At 43.3% G+C, this 23,482-nt stretch overlaps 1 protein-coding gene across 2 annotated transcripts in view; it reads left to right on the forward strand.

The window, feature by feature from the left end:
- The window catches only part of NOP14 (NOP14 nucleolar protein), a 1,083,467-nt gene that overhangs the window by 608,519 nt on the left and 451,466 nt on the right, over window positions 1-23,482 (forward strand). For both annotated transcript variants that reach the window (XM_044062921.1, XM_044062920.1), the window contains one exon: window positions 23,323-23,476. In XM_044062921.1, the coding sequence (XP_043918856.1) occupies window positions 23,323-23,476 (154 nt within the window). The remainder of the gene's footprint in view (window positions 1-23,322; window positions 23,477-23,482) is intronic.

Below are 23,482 nucleotides of genomic sequence, written 5' to 3' on the forward strand. Positions count from 1 at the left end.
GTACACTTACATAAATGTAGATGTTAGAGTGTATTCACTGTTGCAGTCCAGGTTACCCTCCCACCATCCCAGTCATTCTAGAGTTTATCTTTCATTCTCTATCTTCTACAACCTATGTGGTATATTTACTTGTAGATGAAGGTAAAGTTTATATTGATGCATGTATATACATACATACATATTTTTGCTACCTTTTTGGGGGCACCTGACATCGGGGGCAAGAAAAACTAAAGAAAATGTCGTCAGCTGCATGTTTTATACCCCTGACGACCTGATGTTATGGAAGAGAAGACAGCAACCGACGCAGGACCCAAGACTTTGGAATTCAGGCCGACTGAGGGCAACCTGCCAGCAGATTACCCAAATGTAATGACTGCAACAGTGAATACACTCGAATATCCACATTTATGGTAAGTGTACACAACTGTAATTTATGCAGCAGTATTACTTGTCAAGGGACAATTCTCCTGCTTGCACATGGTAGATTCGGTGACCATTCTTTCTCCTCCTAGAATATTATTTTAACTCCATGATTGCAGAACCTCAGAAGAAATTAATACTTGTGTAAGGGTAAAATGTCATTTCAATTCTATTTAACTTTTTTTTCTGAAAATACAAAGCTTTAAGCAAGAGTTTGCGTAAAAAGTGACCAATCCTTATCAGTGTAGGGGTTTGTGGAAGATAGTATCATCCGATTAAAAATTCCAGACAGCTTCAGATGGAAACCCAGCATTACATAGTTTACAAAGCAAAAATGGTGGTAGTCTGTTTTAATTCAGAATCTGTATCTTGAGTTGCCTTCAGGGGACTAAAGCTTGTGCTTTAGCTAATGTGACTCTGATATTTCTTTCTTTCTAACCTTGTAATAACTGGTATTACATTTTAGAAAACGTGTTTGCTTATAAGCTTCATACGTACACCCACCCCTCATAACCTACTCTACTATATAACCAACACTACTACATGCCCTTTAATACCATAACCTACTGATCTGAAGTAGGAGATTCATTTGTCTGCAACCTGTGGGTTATGGATCCGATATCGGATCCGAACCGGCATGGTTTACCAGCTATGGATCCAAGCTCTCAGCTCCTCCCCTCACCCATAATGCCGTGCTCTACCCTCATGACCTCAGATCTCATTTGCCGCGCATGGTGACCAGATTGTTTTTTCCAGCTCTCCAGCTAAGTGCTATATTTAGTGTTTAAAGTACTCAATTTAGAATTTTTTTGGTTAAATTTGTGTGAAAGTGTAAGGTTCCCTCTTGTATTATTACTTTTTTTAGAGTTTAAAACTTAAATTTATATCCCTCCCCTCGCTGGTAGCGTAGTGTGTGTTTGGGCCTGTGTGGTTTTGTTACTTTTACTTTAGTTCTAGTAACTTTATTTGTTGGTTTTGGGATGTCTGAGCAGCCCAAAGCTATTTTTTCTAAGTGCTCGAGTGTGGCCATCAGCTTTCCCCAGCTGTTGGCCACACTCGGTGTGATGCCTGGGGTTGAACACCTCACATCTGGATGTTCCATTTGTGCAGGGTTCAACCCCAGGGCATTGAAGGAGCGGAGGTCCAAGCTTGTTTTGGCGGGTCTCTTGCCGCCAGACTCGGCTCCGGCCTCAGCTCCTTTGGGGGTAACCGTTACCACGGTTATTCCCTCTCCGGCTCCCCCTCCTCCTCCTGGGACTCAACCTCCCGTTTCTGGTTCGGAGGAGAGGGACGCTAGAAAGGACGGAGGGAGAAGCACCATAAGCGGCGGGCCGAGACCTCTGTTTCGGCCCGCCAGCCAAGCGGCTTCTCCCGGCCTCCTTGTCTGCTGGCTCTCCCTCTCGGCTCCGGTCTCCAGTGTGTTTTCACGGGACCTGAGGAGGAGGAGACCCGATCTCCGTCGAGGCTATCGAGGAGGCACTCGAGGCCTACCTCGGTAGCCTCGTCAAGATCAACTTATAGCCTGTCGGATGCTGCTCTGGACCGGATGATGAGAAGGTTCATCCAGGCCCAGATGCAGATGGGAGTGTTTGCCTCCCCTCTGGGGAGCTCGACTTTTCAAGCCAATTGCTCCTTCTCCGACCCGCCACCGGGTTCGAGCAGTTGAGCCGAGCAGCTCGGGCCGGGGTGGGCGCCGATAGTACTTGGTACCGGATCCGACCCTGCCCTCGAGTGCATCGGATCCGACCTCGGAGCCTGGATCCGAGCCTCGGATCCGGGGATCAGTGCTCCTTTGGCGCCGTCTGTCGGAGCGCACTGTCGCTTCGGATCCGGAAGCGCTCGATCCACTCTTCGATCCGAGGGAGCCGATTGCCGGATCCTTTGGTCGAGGTCGGCTCCCCTTGCTTTTGATGTAGTGGAGAGGGCCCTGTTGAGGGTCTCCGGACCCCGGCACTTGTTTCGGCTCCGTCCCGCGCTCCCTCTGCACTGGGTCAGGCTTCCACCATCCGGCCCTTGGGACAGCCCACTTCTGTGCCCCAAGCTGTTCCCCTGGAACAGGTTGCTGCTTGCGAGGAGTCCTAGTCCTCTGACAGCCCCCCAGAGGATGTTCCTCGCAAGCATACGTGCAAAGGAGGCACATTGATTCCCCGAGTCTCTCACGGAAGACACGGATTTGGAGGAAGGGGAAGGCTCCCCACGGTCACCCCCCGAGGATGTCTCATTTGGAGACATCATGGAAATGCTCCACATAAGGGGGGGGGGTGGTCTGCCCCCAAGTCTTCCTCGGACGAGTCCGTGTTCTTGGAGGCATTTGAAGCGGGCCCGTCTACCTCTTGGGTGTCCCCTCCTGCCGACCCCCTGGTGGACCTCATTACCACCAGGGTGTGGAAGGAACCGGACACCGTGGAGCCAATCCCTAAGAGGCCCGACCGGATCCTCAGTCCACCGGCTGACCGTGCCCATTGGAGTAAGGGGCCTCCGGTAGATGCCATGTTGACGGCGGCCACCAAGAGGAACTTGCTCAGGAGAGTCCCTCAGTCCATCCCCGAGCAAGGAGTCTCGGATGATGGACCGCTTGGGAAGCGGATGTTTAGTTCAGCGACCTTCTCGTAAGGGCGCTGAACTACCTGGCACCTGCGTAATTAGGATGCAGCGATCTTATTAAAGAATACGCTGCAACACACCCCAGAGTTCATGCAGGAGGAGGACAAAGTGAAGCACTCCGCCCGCATGGCCACTCTTAGATCAGTTACCAATACCTCTATGCGGCTACTCTCCCATGCTACGGAAGGCGCCGCTAGAGCCACAGGGGCAGGTGTAGTCACTAGACGCCAGGCCTGGCTCCGTCATTGCGATTTCTCAGAGCCCTTCAAAGCGTCATTTGCGAACGCCCCCTTTGATGGTTCTGCCCTCTTTGGCAAAACCGTTCGCGACACTTTGACCCAGAGCGAGAAGGACGGAAGACGCTGTCTGCCGTCGGAATCCGCTTCTCTGCACCCCAGAGGCCCTATTCTAGGAACCAAAAGGGTCAGAAGAAGATGTGGTTCCGAAGTCGCAGCAATCCCAGCCTGCTCCGGACAACCAGTCCTTCCGTGGCAGAGGAGGACAGGGAGGATGCCGCCCTAGAGGCAGAGGGGCTCCCAGGAACTTCGGGTCCAGAGAACCCTTCTCTGAACGGCGGCCGCAGCAACCCTGAGGGGTTGCCCGGCTGCTCCACTCTGGAGGCAGTCGGGACGCTCGGGGCACCTAGCGGCATGGGAGTCCATAACATCAGACCGCTGGGTTCTCCAGATCATATCCAGAGGATACCGCATCCCATTTCGTCACTTATCAAAATTGAAGTCCCTCCCAGACGTTCCACCTGGTCAACGGGAGGCCGCTTTGGCAGAAATTGGCCATCTGCTAAAGAAAAGAGCCATCCAGCCCGTCCCCCAGACCAGATCGGATCAGGGTTCTACTCCAGGTTCTTTTAGTGCCAAAAAGACGGGGATCTAAGACCAATTTTAGACCTTTCTCTCTTGAACCTGGCAGTTCTCAAGGAGAAGTTCCGAATGGTCACTCTGCAATCTATTCTCCCCCTTCTGGGAGAAAATCACTGGATGTGTTCCATAGACCTCAAAGATGCGTACTACCACATTCTAATGGACAGGCGCTCCAGGAGGTTTCTCCGCTTCCGGCTGGGAGCCAGTCACTACCAGTTCGGGTCCTTCCCTTTGGTCTCACCACAGCCCCAGGGTGTTCACCAAAGTATTAGCAGTGGTAGCGGCCCACCTGAGGCTTCAGGGGGTGCAGGTCTTTCCCTACCTGGACGACTGGCTCCTTACCGCCCCAACAAGGCATCTACTACTATTGGCACGAGACTCCTTTCTCCATCTTGCTCCCAGTCTGGGCATCACTATAAACACAAAGAAATCCAACCTAGCACCCACAGCTCTTAGATTTTATAGGGGCCAGGTTAGACACAAGGAGCTTGAAAGCCTTCCTCACTGCGGACAGAGTTCAAAATCTGCAGCTCCAGGTGCGGGCCATTCTCCACTCAAGTTCAGTTCCGGCGGAGTTGGTCCTGAGGGCTCTAGGGTCCATAGCGTCTGCTATAGCACTTCTTCCTCTCGCCAGGCTCAATATGCGCATCCTCCAGTGGACTCTCTTAGTACAGCGGTCGTACCTTGCTCTTTCTATGCATCATCCCATTGCGATCAGCAAGGCTTGCAAGCGGTCCCTCCTGTGGTGGCTTCACTCCCCAGATCTCCACAGAGGCCGCCCATTTTGTGCTTCACCCCCTCTCGCCACGGGGACCACGGACGCCTCCCGCCTCGGGTGGGGGGGGGCATTTTGCAGGCCGGACCGTCCAAGGCACGTGGAACGATTCAGAGACCTTACTGCATATCAATGTTCTAGAGATGAGAGCAGTGCTCTTAGCGTTGCTAGCACTTCAGGACTTTCTTCCCTTGGGAACAATTGCAATTCAATCGGACAACATGTTGGTTGTCTGGTATATCAACAAGCAAGAGGAACCAGGTCTTACCCTCTTTGTCGAGAAGCCATGAGAGTTTGGGAATGGGCAATCTCCACCAACCGCTTTCTTATAGCAACGCACATTCCGGGTCGGTCCAACATCCTGGCGGACAAGCTCAGTCGCACCATTCTGACCCCTTACGAGTGGTCTCTCAATACTCAAGTAGCGGAACGCATATTCGCACGGTGGGGAACTCCTTCATGCGATCTTTTTGCCTCTCTCTCAAACACCAAGTGCGACAGTTTTTTCGCTCTGATACCTCCTCCAGGAGGTTCCCCAAGAGACGCTGGTGCATGCTTGGCCACCCGGTCTTCTGTATGCTTATCCCCTTGCCTCTGATGCTACAAGTTCTTCAGAAAGCCTCTCGGTGGGTTGCAGAATGATTCTCATTGCTCCGTTTGGCCTCGACAGATCTGGTTCCCCTTCCTAAGGTCTCACTCGGTGAATTCCTTGGATTCTAGATCCCATTCCGGATCTGATATCTCATCCATCCTGCCTATCTCCTCGAACCTGGACAACCTGAAGCTGACCGCTTGGCTGCTCCAGTTCCACTCTTGATCAGGACTCGGTATTTGTCCCCTGTTAAGGCGATCCCGGTGGCAGCTCATAAACCGTCCACTAGGAAAGTCTACCGTAGCAAGTGGAAACGGTTTTCTTTGTGGGCGGAGCGGCAAGGCCTGAACCCCTTCACAGTTCCTCTCCCTTTAGTGCTTGATTTTTAACCACTCTTTTAACGATGGTGCCAGCAGTTCCACAGTCAAAGTACAACTTGCGGCAATTTCACATTATCACATTGGTCTTGACTCCAGTCCACTCATGTCGGCCAAGTTGTGTAAAATTTTCCTTAAAGGTACTTTCCTTCTCAGGCCCCCTGTAAAACAAGCGGTTCCTCCCTGGGACCTTTCCTTAGTTCTCCAGGCCTTGACCGCCCCCTTGAACCCGGCTACGGTAGATCTCAAATTCTTGTCGTTCAAGACTGCCTTCTTAGTAGCCATTACTTCAGCCAAGAGAGTTTCAGAGCTCCAAGCATTATCAGCTAAACCTCCTTACTTGGTCTTTCATCCGGACCGTGTTTACCTCAGGACCAACCCGTCCTTTCTTCCTAAAGTAGCTTCTGAAGCAAACATTAATCAATCCATTAACCTCCTGTTTTCTTCCTAAATATGAAAACAAAGGTGAATACAAGCTTCACTCCTTAGATGTTCACAGGCAACTTAGATTTTATCTAAACAGAACGGCTGGTCATAGGCAATCCGACCAGTTGTTCATTTCCTTTGCTAAATTTAATTTGGGCAAGCCAATTTCTAAAGTCTCTCTGTCTCACTGGATTTCACAATGTATCTTATTGGCTTATCAAGCTTCAGGAAGGCCCGCACCGGGGTGTACACGCCCATTCAACCCGGTCAGTCTCTACCTCGGCAGCCTTTAAGGCTAGGATTCCTCTAGATGATATTTGTGCAGCAGCCACTTGGGCTTCATCTCATACTTTTATTTCCCACTACAAGTTGGATCTTGCATCTAGGGTAGAGCATCATTTGGCTCAGGTGCTCGAATATCCTTCCATGATGGCCGCCCAAGATTCAGGTAGCTGGGGACTCTGTCCCACAGGTTGCAGACAAATGAATCTCCTACTTCAGATTTAGAAGTTATGTACTCACCATAACGTTCCATCTGAGTAGGTGTATTCATTTGTCTGCAACCATCCCGCCCTCCTATCCCCTGGCCTTTCAGTTTCCTGCATATGGTGTGTTACCCTTTTCAGGGTGTTCTTGCTGTTGGCAAACTCGATCTGAGGTCATGAGGGTAGAGCAGGGCATTATGGGTGAGGGGAGGAGCTGAGAGCTTGGATCCATAGCTGGTAAACCATGCCGGTTCGGATCCGATATCGGATCCATAACCCACAGGTTGCAGGCAAATGAATACACCTACTCAGATGGAACGTTATGGTGAGTACATAACTTCTAATTTTCATCTTCAATGTTTGCTCATTAATCTGCATTTTTGTTTGTGTTTGTTGCTTCTGTAGCATGTACCAAGGCTGTTACTATCAAATTTTAATGAACATTTATATTTTGCTCATGTTCTTTTACTACAATGTATCTAGAAATTATTGTCAAATGTTAATGTACATTTATTTCTGTTTTGGAGCTTTTCTCCCCAGGACTCCATTGAAAACGGGTTCTTCGTGGCCCAATGGACTATCCTGGTAAACCAACTGCAATAAATAAATAAATAAGCACAAATTTCTAGTGTCACAAACTATTACTTTAGTGGTAGTAAGCTATAATGTGTTCCTAAAAAGACAGACCATTTCTTTGTGTTTTGCTGTTTGCATTACAGTAGTCTTCAGGTTCTTATCCTCCTTGGCTGTTAGTTTTTTGACATTGTAACAGTAACAGGAACATTTTGTTTATTCACAAAGAAAAAAAGGCATAAAACTGAATATTAGGTTTGCTTGGTCTGTCATGTATGAGACTTAACAAAACCCCTTACTGGCCAATCAAATTATGCCTATAATTTGCAGGACTTCCTTCCTCAGTTTACTTGTTGACAGATTATTATGTATGTTGTGTTAGTTTTTCTTCTGACCTTTGCTGCTTGGGTAATATTTAACCAGAGCTTTTGTTTTATTTCCTTACAGAATCGAATGCACGTTACCATCCCCTTTTTTTAACATCAGAAAGCTTGAGTCAGGTTTGGTATCCCTCCTATGACCCAGAGGTGGACAGGATTCACAAGAAACAAAGTACAAAGGAGTAGTCCAGATAAAATCACTTTTAGCTAGCAGAGCTGAGTCTTTTTCTGAGAGGACTACCAAAGGCAGTGAATGATGGTAAAACCATGCATTCTGCGTTCTTGAGAACATTCATCTATCTACATAACTGAATAAACTACTTGAAACTTAAACAAGGTGTCTTTATTCCTTCTACATGGAGGGCATCAGAGAGGGAATTTCCCAGATCTGCTAGCTAAAGTGATTTTATCTGGAGTAACCCTTTGTACTCTGTTTCTTCTTTTAACATTAGATGTTAGTATCTTGCAGTAGCAGAGCCTAGGTGTACATTTGTCACACATCTTGAGCCTCTGGTAAAGACTTATATAAAAAGTTACCAAAGCTGACCCTGTTTCTAGTAGAAACCCTTACAATAACCTAAAAACACCCAAAACAGTGCTTTTGTGAGGAGACTCTAGGAACCAGATAAACTTGGAACAATTGAAAATAGGTTACTAGAGCATGCGTACAAGTCCTTAGAGGAATTAAAAATGAGTCAAACAGATTTGACAAGAGCTGGGTGGGCCAGTATATTAAATAGCCAGATAACTAGACAGGAGAAGTAAAGGATCTGCCTTGTGCCTTAACAAGAGACAAAATCCCACAGGTTTAGGATGTTTGGAAGTACCAATATTTTTCTGTAGCGGTTTGATTCCAGATGATGATTTTGACTGTATCTGATTAATGCTGGAGGTGCAGATTGGCTGTTTGGGGTGAATGATTCCATGTCTTTTGTGATTTGTTCAAAATTAGAGATTTACAAGAGGACTCATCAGAATTGTTGTGCTCTGTGCCAAGACTGTCCAATAGAGTTGGATTCAGAATTTTTTGGAGGGGAAGGAGAGGGCAAAAGGTGTCAAGTTGACAAAATACTGTTGTCAGTTTATATTTTTAGTATTGATGTTGACTAAAAGAAAATCCTGATTAGAAACTGGAATTCGTATTTGTTTTCATTTCTTTAGATGAGTTCCAAAAAAGCATTGTCTACATTGTTTATCACAAAAGGGAAATTCAAAACTTAAAAGTGTAATACATCTAACTAAACTGTAAATGTGATATAGACTGTTTGCAGCACGTACCTGACAAAAACAATTTAATCTGGTAAATATACATTTACTGTCTCAAGTCATTGCCTCTCATTTGCGACTTTAAAAGGCTATTTTGTTTACTTCTATTCTAGTTTGTATTCTAAATGAAGGTTTTTTTTAGAATTTTTTTTTTTGACAACTTTGACATAAACGAATTGGGAATATCAAGACAAGTTTGGCTAATTAGAATTTGTATTAAGAAACTATATACAGCTGAAATGCTGTTTGCCTTGAGGTACCTCATAAGTATGGATTTAGTCTTGGTGAACTTATTTGCAGGTTTTTACATACTAATTGACTTAATTAGTAGTTTTGACATACCATTTTGTAAACTAGTAATGGGTTTCAATGTTGTGATTGCACTTTACTGCATACCGGACATTTACTGTAAACTTTATTTCTGCTACTTGCCTTTGCATTACAGGTGTAAGTAACTCACGGTGAAGATGTTCTTCGTGTTTCACTGTTGCAGTCATCACACTTGGGTTATCTGCCTGCAGGTAGCCCTCAGTCGGCCTGAATACCAGAGTCTTGGGATTTCTATGTCAGATGCTGTCACTTCTTCCATGATGTCAGGTCGTCAGGGGTATAAAACATGCAACCGACGCTATTACATCAGCTTTTCTTGCCGCACGGGAGCCCGAAGCAGAAGCAGTTCACAAGTGCCAGTCGGCCGCTACCTGAAATTTTCATCTTTTCGAGTTTTAAACCTGAAGTCTTCTAAAGCTAAGGACCCCATTGAGGATCCTTTTTTCTTGCTCTAACCGATGTCAGAAAACGTTAACTATTGTCTTGCTTGTGGAAAGCAAATACCTCACAGAGATTTTCATTCTTACTGCATCACCTGTTTAGACCCAGACCACGATGTTCCTCGTTGTCATTTTTGTGCCTTGTTTAACACCCAAACTATTCATCGTCTGGCTGTCTTTGTCACTAAATTCTTTTGCTCTCATTCTCTGTATTCCGAAATGGCTTCGATAAGCCATCAGACTACTGATTTCCGAAAAAATGTAAGGATAAAGACAGAGACAGACCGCATAGGTCCAAAACTGCCGATGATGTTTCCGTTAAGCTAGTTGCCAGTCTGCCGGCACTCAGTGAGGCGCTTTCGCAGCCCCTGATACCCACTTCTACAGATTCGCAGGCCTCTACTGAGACCCCTTCGGAGTCTGGTATGCTGCGAGATGCTTCTTCGACTATGGAACCTGTGGATGTCTCTACCTTGGATGGGTCCGGAGCCGCTGTGCAGGCACCAGCTTCTGAGGGTGTATTCAGACCTTCCGATGTTCATATTAAACTGACTACTTCATTTCTGACTAAAACTACCGAGTTTCTCAGGCCCAGAATTCACACTACGCATAGGAAACCGATGACCAAAGCACATTCTCAAGATTCCATGCTACAGAAACAAATGCTTAGAATGGCTGAAGACCTTATTACTTTAATTAGGGGAAGCTAGCCTTCCCTCTGTAAAAGACAAAGAATTGATTTTCCTTCTGATTCTACAGACCATGAGTCCGATGACTCTGATCCCTCTGATTACTAGGACATACCCTTATCTACCTATGAGGATTCAGATGCAGAGAATTCCTTTCCCTCTGCCTCCCCTCCAGAAGACTTTTCTTTTGGTGAAACCTTGCATACCTTAAGAGAGCATTTCAGCTGGGACTACCCACAGTCCAAAAAGAGACTCAGAGAATTTTTAGACTTGCCTCAGCACAGGCCTCTAGCTATACCCCTGTCCTGGATATTGTAGATGATGTCTTCATGGATCCCAGTCTTACCCCTGATACTTTAACTTCAGCTTCTAGAAAGCCTTACAGGTACTACAGAGTACATGACTCTCACAAATTTATCTTTAAAAATCCTACTGCGGATCTAGAGACCATTTCCCAGGGACCTAAAGGTATTAAGGCTACTACAGCCAAAAACCCTACCCCTTCGGATAGGGATTCTAGGGCTTTAGACAGATGAGGTAAGAAGGTATATACCTCTGCAACTCTTGCCATCAGGGCTTTAAATTGCCAGTTTCACATGTTGAAGTGCCAACATCATATTATGGAACTAATTAAACAAAAAATGTTGTTGATTCCTGATTGTACAGAAAGTAAAGATTTACAAGAGTTAATGCATTCTGCAAATCAAGTTAGTAAACATACTTTGCAGTGTGGTTTTGATGCCTTAGAAGCATCTTGTAGGGCTGCTTTCACTGGCTCTGTACTTAGAAGGCATGCTTGACTGAAGGAACAAATCTTGCCAGACCATGTTAAAGCAAAATTACTAGATGCTCCATTAAACCAAGAATGTTTGTTTGGCACAAAAGCAGAAAAAGTCCTTTCCAGTCCCTCCCAGACCTTCTCAGTCGAAGCCCAGGGGCAACAGACCACAAAGACTACAGTCTCAGGGTAGGCAGGGATCTAAACAATGTTGTGCTCCCACCTCAAAAACAGGGAGTGGTAAGCCACCCCCTTATGGAAAAAGTTCACAATGACTTGTCTATCATCCTTCCCAGCCATGCCCAAGTACTTACACCCCTAGGAGGAAAACTCGCCCTGCATGCAAAAAGCTGGAAGTACATTATCCAGGACCAATGGGTCCTAAACATTGAATACCAGGGATACAGATTCTACTTCCACTCACTGCCAACCCCAAGCAAGTTGCCAGACCATCCTCCAAACTAGTGGGTAGAGGCTCAAACGCAAGTACTTTCTCTTCTCATTATCAGAGCTATTCAACCTGTTCCAATAGAGCAAAGGGGACAGGGTTTCTACTCCAGACTGTTCCTGGTGCCCAGAAAAGAGAACTCTTGGCGCCCAATCCTGGTTCTGTCCATTCTCAGCACCTTCTTGGTGGTACCAAAATTCAAAATGCTTACACTCCAGCAGCTGCTTCCTATGCTCGCCAAGGACTCCTGGCTGGTGACCTTCGACTTAAAAGTAGCTCATCTGCACATCCCCATAAGAGAATCTTGCAGGGAATATCTACATTTCAGGGCAGGCTCTATGCACCATCAGTTCTCTGCACTTCCCTTTGGCTTATCTACTGCGCCCAGGGTATTCACAAAGTGCCTGGCTCCAGCCATTGCATACTGCAGGCAGAGAAATATTCAAATTTACCCATACTTGGATGAGTGCCTGATTCAGGCGGACAGTCAGGAATTGCTACTTCAGCACCTGACGTTTGTAAAGAGACTCCTAACTTCTCTGGGATATACCATCAACGAAAATAAATCACATCTGGTACCCAGCCAAAAGATTGTATTCCTGGGAGCAAGCTTGAACACAACTTCCCATATGGCATTCCTCACCCCAGAAAAGCAGGTTTATTTGACAAATTACTTCAAACTACTGGCCACCAAAACCCAGCTATCTGCAAGAAAAATACTGCAAGCCCTAGGGTTCATGGCCTCATGCATTCTACTAATTCCATATGGAAGACTGCATATGAGGAAACTTTAGTGGTACTTAAAAAGTCTCTGGTGTCAACATTCTCAGGACCTGGAAACACTGATTTCTATCATTCCTTGTCTAAGGACTGAGTTCCTTTGGTAGGCAGAGGCTTGCAACCACAACAAGGGACTACCTTTCACTCAACCCCTTGCCGCCCAATCCCTGACAACAGACTACGCATGGGGGGGCTCACATGGCAGGCAAATGAAGCCCAGGACAGATTCACCTGCATATCAATCAAAAAGAAATGTTAGCTGTACAGAATGCACTGACAGCCTTCAAATACCTTATCCTTCCAGGACAACTCTCGATAAAGACAGTTATGTGGTACATAAACAAGCAGGGGGGAACTCATTCCTACCCACTCTGCAGGTTAGCCATGACCCTGTGGAACACAGCCTTGAGCAATCAAGTGCACCTGCAAGCTCAGTTCCTGCCAGGCAAACAAAATTCACTGGCAGATGACTTAAGCAGAAATCTACTGGACCCACACGAGTGGAAACTGGAACCCAACTAATTCAAATTTCTAATCCACAGGTGGGGGGGGGGCACCAGAGGTGGACCTATTTGCTCCCCCCCCAAACCATCAATTGACCAAAATTTGCACCAGAAATCCCCACAGCCAAGCATGGAAAATAGAAGCCCTGTCTTTTACATGGGAAAACCTCTCAATCTATGCCTTCCCTCTCTACCCCTCCTCTCAAAAGTACTACTCAAGATCAAACAGGACAGGCCAAGGACAATCCTTATTGCACCAGACTGGCCACCCCAGAACTAGTACCCACTCTTAGCATTCTGACAGCAGTGCCACCCTGGCACCTACATCTCTGCTGTCTCAGCAGGAGGGAAAGATTTTGCACCCTTATCTGCAAACCTTGAACCTTGCAGCCTGGCTTATTCCTTGAATACACCACCAGCAACCCTCAGCAAACAGGTGCTGGATATCATCCTTGAGGCCAGGAGGCCTAATACTAGGAAATCCTATTCAGAAAAAAGGAAAATATACTGTTATTTGAGCCAGTCTCAAGGAAAGGACACAGCTGTGCCCACCTTACCTCAAATCCTAGATTACCTAGCAGAGCTACTTCACAAAGGCCTACCCTTCTCATCAATTAAGATTCATGCCTCTGCCATCTCAGCTCATTACAATACTGAGCCACTCCTCTTCTCTCACCCTCTGATCAAACAGTTCCTGATAGGAGCTAACAATTTAAGACCCCTGAGGAGAGCTCTCACTCCTACCTGGGACCTTAACTTTGTACTAGAGAAGCTCACGCTTCCCCCTTTTGAGCCTGCTGTTACAACAGAGTTAAAATTCCTCTCTGGAAAACAGCCTTACTTCTAGCCATCACTTCAGCAAGAAGAGTGTCTGAGTTGCAAGCTCTAATGGCTGTGGAACCCTTCATTATTTTCCATGCAGACAAGGTTTCCCTCAGGACTAACCCATCATCTATGCCCTAGGTGGTATCCAGTGTGGCTTTAAACTAATCCATCCAATTACCAACCTTTTTCCCTAATCCTCAGAATAAAGGGGAAAGGATCCTGCACTCCTTGGATGTGCACAGAGAGCTCATGTTCTACCTGGACAGGACTAAACCTTTCAGAAAATCTGACCAGCTGCTAATCAGCTTTGCTACAGGGGCAGAGGGCAAGGCCATTTCAAAGCAAACTATTTCCAAATGGATAGCACACTGCATCCATTTCTGCTACAAACTCCATGGAAAACCTATCCCACCGGGGATCAAAACTCATTCCAGTTGGGCTACCTCAGCCTCTACAGCATTTCTCGGGGGAGTCCCTACCAGGGACATCTTGGAAGCTGCAACCTGAAGTTCTGTACACACCTTCACCAAGCATTGCCATTTACCTGTATTTTCTAAATAGCTGGATTTGCCATAGCAGTCTTGCAAGACCTGCTAGCCAGCCCTAATACTTCTTGACTGCCTCCACCCTTCCTCAGCTTTGGGAATCAACCCAAGTGTGATGACTCCAACAGTGAAACACGAAGAACATAATACAGTTGTGTACACTTACCATAAATGTAGATGTTCGAGTGTATTCACTGTTGCAGTCCTGGTTACCCTCCCGTCCAGTCCCCCCTGACTTCTCTATGCTTTCTACCTTTACTCTTTTCAGACATATCTTATGGCTGTGGTATTTACTTTTTACGGGAGGTGTTCCACACCATGTAATTGCTTCCTATTTTGGGGGCTCTTGACATCTGGGACAAGAAAAACTGATGTAATGGCGTTGGCTGCATGTTTTATACCCCTGACGACCTGACCATGGAAGAAACGACACCATCCGACACAGAAATCCCAAGACTCTGGTATTTGGGCTGACTGAGGGCTACCTGCAGGCAGATAACTCAAGTGTGATGACTGCAACAGTGAATGCACTCCAACATCTACATTTATGGTAAGTGCACACAACTATACTTTCTGCTTTTACTACCTCAACAAAATTCATATAGCTGTCCATCACCCTTTGCATTAATAGGCACGTAAATGGGCACTTTAAAAGAAGAGAACTTGTTAATCACTTACATACGTACTGAGGGAAATTGTGTATACACATGACCAAATAAAACAGATTAGGAACGTCTGCCTTGGGTTTTATTACACTGCCCCCCACTCCCACCCCCCAGAAACCCCATTGTAGTAGATCTAGTTTTGCCTTAGCATGCTATACAAATGAGGTTTAAAACCATTTGTCAGACGTGCGTTTTTAAAATGTTTTTCAACCCATACCATCTTTTAATCTAGGGCATCGAGTTTAGTGTAGGTTTTAGACACTGTCCCGTAGATAATGTCATTCTGAAAGCATACTTTACCCTTATTAGCCAGTTTTCAAAACTTACCTAAGATGTCACTTTGCACCTGTGCATGTGTTTAGAATGTCATACTTTTCTACTTCTTAAGATGCAGTAATACGACTTAGAGGATCTGTTGGTAATATCTTTATGATGTCTGTTACACCTTTTTATCAGAGCTTTATTTATTAAGGTAGTATTTTACAGCTAATTGTATTTTTTTCATACATTCAAGAAAACTGTTCTGTCTAGTCTTCTTTATGTTATCTGTGCATACAACATCAGACAAGACCCACTTGGAACATACTGAGCTGTGGAACATGTAATTTAACCAGTATGTGAAGAGAGATTGATTGGTACATGACTTGGCAGTCATGTGACCTCAGCATAGATGAGCCCTTGATAATTTGTTTACATGCCATGGACTTCCCCTACTGCATCAAGAAAATGGCAGAATTCCTTTCTGATATCTCTTTGATATCTTGTAGTGGCTAACGACATAGACCATCGCCATCTTGGTTGCCTGAAATTACAACATTAGTTACATCTCTCTCTAATGTTCTTTAAGAAGAAACAGACTGTTGCCTCAGATGAGTTACCTACTGCTGGATGAGTGACTTGCTTCTTCTCGAAAATTACTTTAGTCACCTATGAGGATTACATTCACACCTTTGTGTATTACAGTTCAGTTTGAACATGTTTACATGTCTTATGCAGTGTTTATTTTAATACTGCAGTTGCAAATGCCTCAGGAGTTTCAGGATAAACCAGCCTTAAAATGTTAAAGTGAAATATTGTTAGTATGTAGTTATCCGTTAGTTAGATGTTTGTGCGTAGTTAAAACAGATTGCAGAAACTGTGATGGCTGTCTGGATTATGGCCTCATGTAATCAACTGTCACCTCATAGGGAATAAGTCATTCAGTTGTGGTAGGGCTAATGGTTGACAGGGAGTAGGAGACATTACAGGAAAAAAAAGCTTTTCCAGATGGAGTTTAAGTTGAATAATCATACCATATTGGCAGCTGAAGATGTATGCATCCCCCTTCTCATTGTTTCCAACCATATTTTTATCTTCTGTTAGAAGAAATCCGTCATGCTGTCAAGCAAATTGGTGAAATAATACATATTTCTTCCTCCTGTAGATTCCCCTGATGTGTGTCTCAGTAGGTTTGAAGCTTCACCTTTATCTTTTAGTATCCTCACTACTCCTTCATTGATGCAGAACTTTGAGTAGAAGGAAGACATTCCATGTTTGTTATCCTCAGAGTTTGTACTTGGCATGCCTAGGTTATGTATATGATTAGCTGGGGTGTCACCACAAAACTTTTCTTGGCCGCATATTACTGTCTGCTGTCTGAGACATTTGTTTCAGAAGAGCTATGTGGTTCAGTGTGTGTGTGTGTGTGTGTGTGTGTGTGTGTGTGTGTGTGTGTGTGGGCGTGCATATGTGAGAAATAAGGAAGAAAGACCTAGTAGCCTAATTTCATTTCCTGCCTTTGCCTTGTAAACTCCCTGTTTAATAATGGCTGTCTACAGGGTCAGTCTAGCAGTTGGCTGTGAGTTGCGAGAGAGAGTGAGCCCTTTTTTCATGAGGGCTCTAGAGATGATGATCCAAGAGTAATGTAAAAATGAATTATGCTAGACTGTTTTTTATTCCCAGAAAATTGGGAGGGCCATGTTACATTCTGGAGCTAAGCAACTTCAACATTTTCCTGAAAGATGATAAATTATGAATGGTCATTTTGTAGGCAGTCATGCCTTTCTGCCTGAGGAATACTTAATGGTGTCACCGGATGTGATAAACGCCTATTGGCACATGATGCGAGTACCACACAGGAAGATCTTTTCATTTTGCTCTGCAGTCCCAGGACTTCAAATACACAAGGTCCTTGACTTTTCATCTGTGTCAAGGCTTTCATCCCATGTGTGAATGGATGTACATCATAGAGGCATGTTATCCATTAGTTAAGCATCAGGTTTGTGGTTTTGTCTGTCTTAAGTCCCAAAAGAGATTTTAAGGCTCCCTGGCTGCATGACCTGGGCATGTCGATCATCTCTGAGATATCATTGTTGCATCTGTTTCAGACCATACTCTTTAGCAGGGTGATTTTAAACTTGTTTGACTTTACCAAGGTCCATTGTGTCTGGAACCCACTGAACTGGAAAAATAAGTTGTAAAACAATGTGCCATCTCACTTCTGCTTGCAAATGCTACAGTTATGAATATTTAAAGTAAATGGAAAATAAAATGATGTTTATTAAGTGGCCATGTTCCCTGAATGCCTCACATCATGAAGGCTCATCCACACATTCCTTCTTACTTATTATAGACCCACAGTCACATAATGATGGAGAGGTCAGCAAATCCGTGAATTGTACCGTTCACCAATAGTGCAGTTTTTTTCTGTATTGATCAAAAGAGGTTTTTCATATCAAAAGTATGTTTTTAAACGTATAATTCAGTCATTTTGTACTGAATCTGAATTTCCAGAATGTGACTAAATTCAGAACAAGCTTTTTCAAATTCCTAACAGTAATTAATCAGGGTGTCCATAGCCAAACTGTCACAAGGCTCCTGGGTGGTATAATTGTAGATTATGGATGCATTTTGGCATACCAATTACATAAGATATTTATTGGAGTGGGCCTCACTTCTGATACAAAATGTTGTTTATCCTGTCCTTTTTCACCCAAAGGCTTTACCAATGTTTTAGCTTGTTCTCTTCACCTTTATAGTGGCAAGGGCCTTGCAGGAAGAAGAAAGAACTCCCTGTATTCTGTCCTAAATTACTAGCTTCTGGTGGCCTCAAGGAACCCCACATGTAGCAGGCTTTGTTTGGATCCCTCCACGATTGCAGGTCCTAGTATGAATGGAGTGTGGGAGATGTCCTGTCTTTTTCCCAACTTAGAGGATTTCTTCATTGGGATGGAGATGAATAGTTTTCATCATTATTCCTGCCCACAGAGAGGATCCTTGTCAACCTGATGTGGGCAGAACTGTAGACACTTCAGGGCTCCTTAAGCCACACAGTGGTCAAGTTTTTCAGAGTGCCATGCTCCCACCTGTGGGTGATGGTGCATCAGTGACTATTTGAAATGTCTGTTGTTGCAGAATCCTCACCCTCTCAAACCTGTTAGTGTCAGTCCCTATGTTATTAGGTTGGAGAATAACAGATGATGCCTGCCAGTCTAATTATTGCAGAGTTAATCTTTCTGCAGCTGAACCAGTTTGTTTTCCTAATGACAGATACCTCACTACCGATTATTTTTTTTTTTTTTCTTCCAGTCAAAGGTATTGTCCCTTCAGCCGCCATGGACCAGGGATTAAACATGTCTTCTGTAGCTTTTAGAGTACACTTTGAGGGCATGGGAGAACCACTCTTTATTGGCCTTGGAGGAAAGAGCAGAGAATTTTTCTCTGCCAAGCCAGGCTGCTGCTCTGGGGTGATGTCTGACAGCAGTTGGTCTATTTCTATAGAAATGCCTGTTAGAAAGAAGCATAAGGTTATGCATTATTCTTCCACTGTCTGAGGTACTTTACTCAGGAATAATTAATTGAGCTTAGCTTAGGCTGTTGACGCCTGTTATTCTGGTTTTACTGGTGAGAGAAGAAGGAATTCTTTTGATTCAAACTTTAGTGAACAAGGAAATTATTTGCAGGGAACTGTAACAGATTGTTCACCACAGGTGACCGACTTGCATTTCGAAGGGACCGTTTCTTCTGATAATCCCTTAGAATAATTTTCTTTTTCTGAATCCATGCCTAGAATGAGCTAATTGTTTCAGTGGGTACATAACGATATCCAATATCATTGAAAAAGTATTATTTGTTACAAATGGCATTTCCTGAACCCACTCCCCTTCCTTGTGCACACCGAGCACTAGAGGATGTTTGTATTATAGCTAGTAACTTTCCAGATAGCCAGACTCCTGCCAGTAAGGAAGCAGATATATCAAGTTTGTCATTCTTACATTTTTTTTTTTTTCTAATCCCATGTCTGACCCTGCAGGGATTTCTTTGGCAAATCCCATGATTGCTAAAATTTGTAAATGTTAATTCTTGCCCTTCTGCTAAGAGTGGGAAAGTTTTTTTTTTTTTTTTTTTTTAAAGCAACATCTTTATTGAATTATCACTTGTGAAATAAGCAATCATACATTTATATAAATGAAAAGCTGTACTGACCTATATTTGAATTGCAGACCTCATATAATCTGCACACTCATTATCAAACATTACATAGCTCATTTAATTTCAGCCTTCCCTTAAACCTCATTCTTCCTGCAAAACAGTATTCTGCATGTATTGTTCCTACAATTCCCATTTTTACTATGTAATTTGCTTCTACCCTGTTCCAAAGATTCCACTTCCAGTTCTTTTATATCTGTTACTTTATTTGCTACATCAATGTGGTTGGTTTAGACTTTGATTTCCATTTTCTAGTAATTGATTTTTGGCAGCCACTAGAATTAAACTCCGCAAGGTCTTACTATGTCTAGTCAGTTCTGATTCTGTGCGACAGCTCTAATAAATCATTCCCGTAGTTAAACCAATTTGTTCACCCAGTATTTTTGACAGATTATCCTGCAGGGAATTTTTAAAAGTCTACCAACTCATTACAGTGTTAGAAAATATGTTCCCAATTACCTCTTTCTACGCCATCACACCTCCAACATTTGCTATCCACCTGAGGAAAAATTCTTTGTAGTCTACTTGAGGTATAAAAATACCTATGTTAACACTTCCAGGCAAAGATCCTAAATCTTCTAGACTTTGTTGCTTATTTGGAAGCCATATGTATATTTCCAGTTGTTTCTTTGTAAATTGCTTATCCAGTCTCTCTTCCAATCTTGTCTAACCTCTGCTGATTGATTCCTGTAGTTATGCAATATTTTATATGCCCTTCTAATTGTCATGTTTTCACAGCAGCTTCTTTGCTAGATTCTCCTAAATCTGTACCAGTGCTGATATTTCTTTTATTACCCCTATTGTTTTTTTTTCTCTGCCTCTGTTCGGATAGCAATCCTTGGTAAGAATAGGCAATCTCTAACCTGCAGTTCAAATGTATTCTTGGCTTCTTCCCATTCTGTTACTTTTCCCTTTCTAATTATTTTCTCCCAAAACCTTGGTACTTTTGTCATTTTCCCCAGTAAATTCCAGACCCCTCTTGACTACTCTCTACCTCCTCAATTGCAGTCATCCCTATTAGCAAAATCTCCTTTTTCCATTCCCGTACTGGCTTAATTCTTAGAATTATTTTCTGCTGCTTTATGAATATAATATTATGTATGGTTATTGTTGTTCTTAAGGATTTGCATCTAAAATTCCAGTCTCTCCTTATTTCTTGCTCTTTCCCTCTGTTTCATCATCATCCCTTTCCCGTTGGAATTATAGTTTTCTGCTTGTGCTATGCATAGGAGCCTTAACTGTGTAGCTCAGAAATTAATCTTCAAATCAGGTAATCCCAAATCACCTTTTTTTGTTGCGAGGATTAACTTATCCCACTTGACTCTTGCCCTCTTCCTTTCCCATATAAGATCCTTCAACTCTTTATTAATTGCTATCCACAAGTTCTGCTCTGGCTGATAAAAATGTGCCTAACCTGTGTATACATAAAGATAAAGGGACTAAAACATTTCCACTGCTTGCATCTTGCTACATATGGCCATAAAACATAGCTTCCAATTTCTCAGTTATTTTGTATTATCTTTTGTTTAGTCTCTTCCCACATGTTCTTAGCTGCCATAACAGTATTTTTAATCCTAAACACTTCATTTTATCATGTCTCCATAAATATGGGTATTGCTGAACTAATTTGTATGTGAGCACATAATTTACAGCTGTTGCCTTTGTTTTATCTTTATTAGTTTTGTATCCTGAAAAGAGTTGAAACTGTCTCGGAATGTTCCACAACACTGAAATGTCTTTTTGTGGTTTTATCAGGTACAAAATGTAATCTGCAAGTAATGCCAGCTTTTCTTGATTACCATACCAATTATATCCCTGAATTTCTGAGACTCTTATTTTCTTTGCTAGTGGTTCTACGTATAGCACAAATAAAGAGGATAGAAGACCCCCCCCTGCCTGGTTCCACTTTTCAAACATCAGAGGGCCCCCCCACTTCAGTTTTCACCTCCGATCTCTTATACATCCTATTATTGTGTTAGAGAATATAAATGCTTCCATTACCGTACTTGTAAAATCCCATCTTACTCTGTCAGATGTTTTTTCTGCATCAGGACCCACCAACAACAGTGGTATTTTCTTACATTCTGACTCCATCTTGATCATCATTGTTCTATTATCATTGTTAAATGGTTGCTTCCTCTCCACAAAACCACATTGATCCATATCTGTTAATTTTTTGCCATTTTTAGCCATTATAGACATAAATACTTTATATTCATAGTTTAGAATCTAAGTAGACCTTTACGAAGCTGGATCTGATGGGTCTTTACCATCCTTGGGTATTACAGCCACCAGAGCTTTTTTCTATGATGTTGGTGCTTTTCTTCCTTTTAAAATATTGTTAAACAAAACCTTCCAGATCTTTATCACTTTCTTCCCACCTAGCTTCCAGCTGTCAACAGGAACAGCATCTATTCTGGACTTATTTTTCCTATAGATTACCGGAAGTCATGTCTTGAACAAAAACTGGAGCTTGAACTGCTTTTTGTGAACAGCTGCAGGATTTTTCACAGCCAGTGTTTTTTGTCTTCACCTTTTATGGTTGATTTTCTTTCAGGTTCTCTAAATGTCTTCTTTGCTGGCATCCAGGCAGTGCACGTACTAGCCAGTAACTGAAATTTCCCAAAAAGACAAATTCAATGTCTCTGCTTTCTGAGTTTCTGTTTTCACACTGGGGGAGCTGAAATAAGTTATTACACAGCGTGCAGCCATCTTGGAAGTCCTTCACGTGAGGAAGCTTTCGGTAGTTTTTTTTGGGGGGGTGTATTTCTCTATAACACTTATTTTTAGAATTCTTAATTAAGCTCGCATATTAAAGATGTTGCTTGTCTTTTGAGAATATGACGAATGCTGCAGCTACTTTTCTCTCTTGAGGAAAAAATCTTCCCTGAATTCTCTTATTATTCATGTGTCTCAGGTCACCAAGCACTCTTTGAAGTGTGCTTAAGATTCAGCCAATGCCGCTTTCAAAGCAGGTACTACTGGAACCATTATGAGAAGATTTGCATGGTTACATGCTCAGATTTTACCCGCAGAGTCCTGAACAGCATCTGCAGATTTGTTTTTCAAGCCACTGTATATTGTCTGGCAAACTTGTGTGTTTCTACTTAAAAGACTGTACTTCATGGAAGGTTTCCTTATTCGTAAAGAGTTGTACAGAGAACTTTCCCCACCTCTGAATTGGGCGGTAAAAGAAAAGGATAGCCATGGGAAGGAAAGACCATTGACTTCCCATTAGTTACTGAAATTAAAAAAAAAATGGTGGCAGGTTATTGTATATATTTATATTCTACTCCTAAGACTTTGAACAGTCACAGTACCTGCTACATAACTGTCTCTCAGCTGCTGTGATTTAGGCTGAGTGCTATGAGATGTGCCGTCAAATTTAGTATTGCTGTAGATTTACCGACTTTCTTAAAAGTAGACCGTTTTAAAGTTAAATACCTTAAAGTCAGCTTATGGTGAGATTCCTCATCGCTGTTTGGGGTTTAATATAAAATAAGAATGTGCTCCTCTTTCTGATCCTCTGCTACAATTTTTAATGCTCAGCGATAGAGAGGTATGTCCTGCAGTCCTGTAGTATTTTAATTTCTTAGTCATTCTGCACTTATTAGGGGATTAAAATTGTTCTGTCTGCAGAATGACATATCTTATTTGCGCTGTATTTTAAACTTAAATGGCTTCTCCGTATGGCCATTTTAGGTGGTGTCCGAGTTGTAGCATGTAGTCTTGCTGTTTTCTTTTATTTTTGTCGTCGTCGTTGCTGCAAGAGTAGAAGATACAATTGCAACAGTGTAGCACTGATAATTGCATATTAAGGAGCTGCCTGTTAAGACTTACACCATCAGTACAAAATTAGCTCGTTATCAGCAGTGTAGTAATGTGGTTATAAGTTTGGTTTTCACATGTCCCTTACATCATCATGCTTTTTTTTATATGATTGGTTATACGGGAGAGAAGGCTATTTGTATTAGAGCATCTACCCGAGTAACTTACAGATAAATAAACTAATAGTATTTGCTTAATGTGCAGTTAAAAAAAATAGTAACACAAAATACTTTTTTCCATTTCTTTAGTGTTCTGTTGGCACACTTCAGGACGTAGCTACAGGGCTGATCATATGCTGTTTATTCCTTGAATATGTATCTCTTTCCCAGCGATTTGTACCTGAAGTCATCAACTTCCTTTTAGGAGTCCTTCACTTAGCAGTGCCTAATACAGAAAATCTAGGTAGGT

This window comes from Protopterus annectens, chromosome 2.part1, assembly GCF_019279795.1.
Source record: "Protopterus annectens isolate FY-2018-M chromosome 2.part1, PAN1.0, whole genome shotgun sequence".
NCBI classification, from domain to species: Eukaryota; Metazoa; Chordata; order Ceratodontiformes; family Protopteridae; genus Protopterus; species Protopterus annectens.